The 8239-nt window shown below is 47.6% G+C and overlaps 1 protein-coding gene across 1 annotated transcript; it reads left to right on the forward strand.

Annotated features, from left to right (window-relative positions):
* The first annotated feature begins 1324 nt into the window (after nucleotides 1-1324).
* Nucleotides 1325-7785, forward strand: AGRP (agouti related neuropeptide). The gene is made up of 3 exons (XM_066637745.1): nucleotides 1325-1490; nucleotides 5401-5477; nucleotides 7594-7785. Exons 1-3 carry the CDS (start codon nucleotides 1325-1327, stop codon nucleotides 7783-7785), a joined length of 435 nt encoding a protein of 144 aa, XP_066493842.1.
* Nucleotides 7786-8239: the final 454 nt, after the last annotated feature.

Below are 8239 nucleotides of genomic sequence, written 5' to 3' on the forward strand. Positions count from 1 at the left end.
AGGAAGGGCCAAGGTAGCCTAACCAGCAGGTTCCTGAGCACTATCTGTTTGTTTGGCAAGGGGGTGGCATGCAAGGAGAGAGGCACCATCTGAGGTCCAGAGCTGCCAGCTGGAAGGGGGGGACACCCAGCATGGCTTGGTTGGAGCATGCTGCTCCCCAACTCCAGTCCAAAGCCTTGGCCTGTCCACTTGGAAATAAAGCAAAACTTCTGAACACACCACCAGCCTCCCACAATCTCTGTTCCCAAGGAAGCCCCAACCCAGGCAATACTGAGCCCCTTGAACTGTGAGCACATGACACCATACACAAGGGAGAGCCTGTCTTGCTGCCTCTCTGCCCTCTGGGCAATTGTCATCCTCATTTTGACTTGTGGGGGGTGTTTGTAGATTCCTTTTGGAATTATCATTGACCCATATTCATGCACCCCACTCTTGGGCATTCAGGCAGGAGAAGCTCAGTTTCTGAGCGAGGGCTGGTTCCCTCTTGAGAGGCATGATCTATACGAAGGCAGCGCACTCTGGGGTACAGCCTGCCATTCCACCCCCTACAGTATGTGAGGGGCTCATTTCAATTTCTCAGGTGTGGTAACAATTAAGTTTTGGAATCTGATTTTAAATCAAAAGCACCCCCCCCCCCATCATACACACCCTCTCTCTGCCTTTAAATCAGTGCAGGACACAAGCAATTGGGGAGCTCACAATAAGTGCATCTGGCAGAAGAAATGCTTCCTACAGTCATGTCTGCTTCCCCACTTACGGACAGCCTCCATACCCCTTCCCTACCTCTGTGGTCTCCCTTCCATAGATACTTAGACTGTAAGCCCTTGGGGCAGGGATCTGATGGCATACAAACAACATGCAGTTGTAGGCACTCTCCCTTGGAGGTTTTCAAGCAGGGGTTGGGTGGGCCACCTGCCAGGGATGGCAGGTTGCCTGCACTGAGCAGGTGCCTGGACTAGATGGCCTTTCAGTCTATGACTTATGAGCTCTTCAGCACACAGAACCGTGCAGGTCCTTGGGGGGGGGAGGGTTTGGAGCATGGACTGCATTTGAGGGAGGAACAAGCAGCAATACCAGAGCTTTCACCTCAACTCCAGTTGTGCCTGCTTTTAAACCAAGTGCTCCTTCTTTAACTGGAGACTATCATGTCACAAATTGCCACACCTTCCCCAATATCCTGGCTGGGACAAAGCAAGGGCTCTGGGTGGGACAGCGCACCTGCTGGCCCCAGCCTGGTAAGAGCCCTGTCACCCCACCTAACCTCAGCACTTCAGCCCCCCGATCTCCCCTCCCTCCTGTTGTGTGCAGGTTATCCATGAGGAACATGCTGGGGATGCTGCTGCTGTCCTTGGGGCTCCTGCAGGGACTCCAGGTCATCCTTGCTTCGCACCCCAGCCACAGTCGCCTGGATGAGGTAGGATCTATTCTGGACGAAACAGGCAGGTCCAGCTACTCCAGCCTTCTGCAGCTGGTCAAGGAGGCACCCCCAGGTCAGTTTCCCTGCGTCGCACCTCCAACTGATGTGTCTTTAGATCTTATATTGTTTTGTGTAAGCTGTGTAAAGCACCAATGGAACATCATCACCTGCCTCCCATTTAATGCAGCAGGAATGCCATTGTAGTCCTGGACAAAGAAGCCCCCTCTGTCCCTTTTGGAAACATGGCACATTCCCGACACCACTGCGTGGTTTCTCTTGCTATGGCACTTGCTTCAGCTCTCATATAGTAGGCAGGCTGACTCCTGTAAGTGACATGTATTCATTTAAGTGTACACATGTTCATCCTCACAAAAGAAGAGGAACCACACATTTAAAAATGTTGTTTTGGGTGCTAGCCAATATACCTCCACCACAGCTGACTTGGCTCCAGCTTCAACTGAGACCAGGCTGAAAATATCCATAATTACTTGGTTTAGTTTTTCATCTATGCATTCTGGTGGTCAGTGTGTCAAAGGACTCCAAGACCAACTCCACCCCTCTAAAATGTCTGTCTTTAGTTCTTAGATTCTCAGTTCTGAGCAGACAATGGGGCTGGCTTTAGAAGCTATGGGACCATATTGGAAACACTTTTTGCAAGTTCCCAAATATAAAACATTTTATATTAAAACACATACTTTAAAAATGCATGTGAATTGACCAAATGGATCTAAGCACATTTTAATATAAAATTGCAAACGTGTAAGCCTATAAATAAACAACAACAAAATTATGGGAATTACCTTTGAAAAATAAATAGTAGAATAGACTGGAAGCTTCAAGCGACAGGACCTTTACAATACATCGTTTCCCAGCCTGTGGTCTAGGGATGCTCAAAGTGATAATTATAATAATAATAACTATTTATATACCGCTTTTTAACAAAAAGTTCCCAAAGTGGTTTACAGGAAAAAAAATCAAACGACTAATGGCTATCTGTCCCAAAAAGGCTCACAATCTAAACATATGCAAAAGAACACCAGCAGACAGCCACTAGAAAAGACACTGCTGGGGGGAGGTGGGCCAGTTACTCTCCCCCTGCTGAATAAAAGAGGAACACCCACTTGAAAAAATGCCTCTCGCAGACCACTTCTCAGGGTCTCACAGATCAACCTTTGGTCTGGGGACCACATGTGGTCCGTGAGACCCTGAGAAGTGGTCTGCGAGATCTCAGAAAAAAAGATCACCTTTGATCACTTTGAGCATCTTGCCAAGTGAGTGCTCCCCCACAGTTCACCAGAGAGAGTGGAGAACAGTCTGTTTGTAGCCATCAATGACATGTCAGCTGCTACTGTGCGCACTCCACTCTCTGCCATCTCTGGTAGTCTGGGGGGGGGGCACTTGCTTTGGAGATGCTTCCTCACAGACCACCAGAGAGAGCAGAGAATAGACCGCCTGCAGCCACAGCTGGCAACAAAAGCAGCAACTCAGAAATGTTCTCTATAAATAATAAATCTAATAAATATTATCTAATTATTACAAATTTAATTGTATTTTTGTGTGTAGGGGGTAGTGTGGTCCACGGTAATTCCAAATTTTGCCACAGTGGTCCGCGAGCTCCTAAAGGTTGGGAGCCACTGCAATACATTCTGAAGCACTGCCATGCATTTATGAAAGAGTATAAAATCATAACACCATCAAGCACCCAAGTCTAATTTACTTCAGGAGGAGTTAAGCATATTTCCATTTCTCTAGAAAGCATGCCTATATTTCAGAATAACTTGGGAAAGTATGGAAACAAGTTAAATATATAAATACAATAAACCTGTAGGTATAACTTTCCCACCTTGAAGCCTCAGTGCAGAGAGGAAAAAAAATTAAACTCAACTTAAAACACAATGAAAATCAATCTCCTGGATGGATATATTGGGCGCAATCCTAACCCACTTTCCAGCATTGACAGAAGGGCAATGCAGCTCCTAGGTAAGGAAACAAACATTCTCTTACTTTGAGGAGGCCTCCGTGAGTGCCCCCCAAATGCAGAATCCAGCACATGTCCCATTGGCACAGCTATGCCAGTGCTGGAAAGTGGATTCGGATTTGGGCCATTTTCTCCTAACTTTTCCTCCTATGACATGTACTCTTGGTTTACTTTGATCTAATTCTAACCAAAGCTGTAGACCTGTTTCTAACCCACACTATTTCAGATTCTTGGGGGGGGGGGGGATCAGATTGTTAAAAATCTTTCCTACAGAGGGGCATTTAATCATATGAAATTTCACTTGCAGACTGAAATAGTCAGGGCTTTTTTTTCTAATGGAATGCAGGGGGACGGAGTTCCGGCACCTTTTTGCAGGGGCCCCTCCCCTTCGGAGGCATTCCAGGAGGGGGGGAGCAAAACAAAGGCATTCGCTGGGTGGGTGCTGGGGGGTGCAGGGTGGGTGGGCGCCTGGCCCCTGCCTGACCGCACAACGACCCCCTCCTGCCCCCATCTCCAAGCTCTCGCCTGAGCCCAGCCTGAGTCTGCAGTCCTCTCCACACCTTCCTGGGAGGAAGCCCCACTGCCTCTAGTGGGACTGACTTCTGAGGAGACAGGCAGAGGAGGGGCTCTGAGGCTGCAGTCCTCTCCACAGTAAGCCCCATTCACTATAATGGAACTTACTTCTGAGTAGACAGGCACAGGATTGGACTCTAAGGCTGCCATCCTATCCACAGTAAGCCCCATTCACTAAAGTGGACTTCTGAGTAGACATGCATAGGATTGGGCTCTTAGGCCGCAATCCTAGGCACTTTCCTGGGAGTAAGCTCCATTGACTAGAACGAGACTTACTTCAGAGTAGACATACCTAGGATTGGGCTCTTAATCCTGGCAGAGATATATATCTGCACCCATTTTCACATACTAAGGGCAGGTGAAAAGGGATTCTATGTGTGTACAATGTGCTGTCCAGCCTTGCCAGAGATCCTCCTCATCCTTCCCCCACAAACATGCCCTCCGCCAGTCAGCGTTTACAGCTCCTCTCCAGCAATGCACAGCAGCTGCTCAGGGCAGCAGAGAACATACAATTGCATGCCAAGCGCATTCCCAAAGACACAGAGTATTCTGATACCTGAAATAAACCATATTTAATCGCCTGTTTGCAAACGTAGCTGTTTCTATGTGCACCTAAGGACCCCTCCCTTTTTGTTCTTACTCCCACAGTTGCTTAGAGTAATTTTACTACATGGAACTCATGTAAGCCATTTTTCGGAATCCATTCACTGCTTCCTCTCCTCGAAGTAGTGCCACACTACATACTACACGCTACAAGTGCACCTGTACAGTATTTTTCCCCATGTGTAGAAAAAGTAGCTAGGGGGAAGGGGATGTGGAGATTGACAGCCCAATCCTAGGCATGTCTACTCAGAAGTTCATCTTCAGGGGGAAGCACATAAAAAATATTTTATTTCTCCAATAAAAAATGGTTAATAAATAAATAAATTAAATGAAAGATTAACAAGTTGTGAGTTCCTGCACCTTTCTTTTTACAAAAAAAGCACTGGAAATAGTACAATTTGTTGATCCAGAGTGAAAATCGCCCTGTTGGTTCAAGGATTCCTTTGCAGTCTGCAAGTCTTCCAGGAGTGACATTTCAGTCGTGCAGCGCTCGCTCACTCCTGGAATGCCCATCTCCCCTTCCCTGTTGACCCTTCAAGGGAGCTTTGTTAGGCTCTCCCACTTCTTTGGCCAGGAATTTCTGCTGCCAGCTCATCACCTGCTGTGAGTGTTGCCAGCCCTCCAGTACTGTCCTGCAGGCTCCAAAAATACACTGGATCCCTTGGCAGGGTATTTAATTGATATAAGAAATGCCTGGATACATGTACTCATACATTGCCAGGTACAAAAGGGAGGATCTTGAGTTAGTTATCTCAGCCCCCACAGCTTGCTTCTCAGTTGCCTTCAAGATTTCTTCGTTTTCTTTACAAATCTTCACTCTCTTGCACAGATTCTGAACGGTTGGCCCTGGAGGTCCCAATAGCCCAAGATGACATGTCAGAAGCCAGCAGTGTGATGGAACCGCAGGTAACTGGAACCATCTGCTCCGTCTACTTCTGCACGTAAGATGCACCCTAATGCCAAGTCAGGTCACCGGTCTGCCTAGTCCAGTAAACCACATGCTAACTGGCAGCTTCTCCAGTCAGCAAGGTCTGATGCAAAGAGTCTCTCCCAGCCCTTCCAGCTGACAGAAATCCTTTCACTATGGGTCCTGGGACCTGCCATGTGCAGTGTCTGCTCCACACCCGAGCTCTGCCCTCACATCCACCAATGCCTCAGCATGAGCAGTTGAAACAGTCTTGGATTCTGAGTCCAATCTCTTTCTGCAAAGCTGGACTGTCTGCCCAATTCAGATCACAGCAAGCCACAATAGAAAGCATCCCATCACAGTGTCAGTAGAGACAATTCCAGATGATTCCAGGCAATTAGGTAGGATCCCACTTCTCGTCTTCTCCTGCAGTATGCAGTGGAATTTATATTCAAGTAAGGCTGCAATCCTACCCACACTTACCTAGGAGTAAGCCCCATTGATTATAATGTGACTTACTTTTGAGTAGACATGCATAGGATGTCTCTCAGTGGGCTCTCAGTGGGCTTAGACTGCTGGTGTAGGGCACACTCTCCTGGGAAGCTGCCCTACTCAAGCGCCACTGAAAGGAATGGCATTGCACAAAAGCTTCCCAAGTAGTTGTGGCCTTTGTGCGTGTCCCCCCCAAAGAGTCACCCTTACATCTGCCCAATTCACAGATGTATTGTGAATCTCTATTCACAATATTCACAATTCACAAGATGTATTGTGAGGTGCAGGATCAGAATCAAGAAGGGTTCCAAAAGGTAGGGAGGCTTTTCTCTTATTAAAAGGGAATTTGGCACCTGCACTGCACATGCTGAAGCCACCTGGATTGAAGGAGAAGGCACAGGAATATATAATACAACATGACAATAACATTCACAGGCATCTTAGTTTGCTGCCAACTGCAGTGATAGGTTAGGTGGGCAAATGCCTCTGGAGCAGGGGTGCTCAATAGGTGGATCGCGATCTACTGGTAGATTGCGAGGCAAAATGAGTAGATCGCGGAGTGCCGACCCCCCCTTCAGGTGCCTCTGGGAGGAAACGCTGGGAGTAAGGCCCATTGTACTAAATGGGGCTTATTCCCAGGTAAGTGAGGCTAGGATTTCAGCCTCACAGCCTAATCCTAGGCATGTCTACTCAGGAGTAAGTCCTGTTATACTCAGTGGGGCTCAAGGTACACCAACATACATTGTACACATAAATGTTATATGTTATGATGGCGCGAACATTGTAAAAAAAACTCTGGTAGATCTCCGGGCCTTGCTGGGTTTCAAAGTAGCTCTCAAGCCAAAAAAGTGTGAGCACCCCTGCTCTGGAGAGTTGATTCCTAAACGTGCCCACTGGAAGAAAGCAAGCTATTTCACCCCTGCACAGACATTCCAGTTTTCCATGTTTGGGGCTATTTCCAGGTTTGCATACCTGTTCCTCAGTGAGCATTACAACTCAATAAACCAGCCCAAACCAGGAGCAACCTGGAAGTTGCTATCCTGTGAGCTTAGGGTGAAGACAAAGGGCAGCCACAACTGTCTTCATAGCAAACCCGTGGGTTGAGCGGGCTTCACACACACACTGGTCCTGCTAATCAAACATTGGATCCTCCTCAGCTCTGCCTCTTCAAGCAAGTCACCCCCTTTGAAATAAATCAAAGGCAATGTATACTTGCCCATACATGCATTCGCATTCATCTTTCCCTTTGCCAACCACCACAAAATTCATTAATATTAAAAAAAGAAAAGAAAAACTGCTCTGGAGCCTGAGCTGGAGAAGACCGTGATGAACAGGCTGTAGCCACTATGTGCTCACCTCAACCAGCTTTTCCCAAATAAGTTGAATCTGCCCCCCCCCCGCCATTTCTGGGCTTTTGATATGTTTGTATATTCCCAGGGTATGGAGAGTGCTTTCACCCACTTCTGCTGCCCCTGAAACGTGGCCTTGTATTCCGTTTTCCCAGTGCCATGTGAAAGGCACATGTGAAATCCTTTCCTGTCCTGCCTTGGGCACCATGTCATGGGGGAAAAGTGGGGTACGACTATAATACACAAATCCAATTAAAGACCACTTTCCTTTCAGATGTTGTTGACAGCCTTGCAGGCCCAAGGCCGGGAGGAGCGATCTCCACGGAGGTGCGTCCGCTTGCAGGAATCCTGCCTGGGGCACAAGCTTCCCTGCTGCGATCCGTGTGCCACCTGCTACTGCCGCTTCTTCAATGCCAACTGCTTTTGCAAGAAATTTAGCAACACTTTCCCCTGTGGCAGAAACTAGCCTTTCATCCTGAAGGATTGTCTCTCCTTATTCTTGCATTAGAAATGGGGTTGTCTAAATTCCTTTGACCATTCCAATAAACAGCCTAAGAGAAGGGGTTTATGAAGCTTGAGGGTTTTTTTTTAAAAAAAAACAAGATAACCTGTCCGTCGAAAGTCCTAATCTTCTCTCACAGGGAAAAGGTCCTTGGACGTCCATTAAGCACAGAGGGTTTGAGCCCCCTCAAAGGCAATGCGGTCATCAAGAGGCTCACTACCAAGCCAAGTCCAGTCTGAATTGAGAGTGACTCACCACAATGGTTGTGTGCAACCTCCAGGGTCAGTATATGTTTTGGAATGCTGGCTGCAGGACAACAATGGAGGGGTGAATCAAGCCTTCATCTCCTGCTTGTGAGCTTCCCCATTGGGATAACAGGTGGGCAACTGTGGGAAGCAAGATGCAAGAGTAGATGGGT

This window comes from Tiliqua scincoides, chromosome 9, assembly GCF_035046505.1.
Source record: "Tiliqua scincoides isolate rTilSci1 chromosome 9, rTilSci1.hap2, whole genome shotgun sequence".
In the NCBI taxonomy this organism is placed as follows: Eukaryota; Metazoa; Chordata; class Lepidosauria; order Squamata; family Scincidae; genus Tiliqua; species Tiliqua scincoides.

Bases quoted from the DNA above. Each gene is read 5' to 3' on its own strand.
- AGRP (XM_066637745.1), top strand. From the start codon at position 1,325: ATGCTGGGGATGCTGCTGCTGTCCTTGGGGCTCCTGCAGGGACTCCAG. The intron at 1,491-5,400 runs GTCAGTTTCCCT...TCTCTTGCACAG, and splicing joins GGTCAAGGAGGCACCCCCAG to ATTCTGAACGGTTGGCCCTG. The intron at 5,478-7,593 runs GTAACTGGAACC...CTTTCCTTTCAG, and splicing joins GCAGTGTGATGGAACCGCAG to ATGTTGTTGACAGCCTTGCA.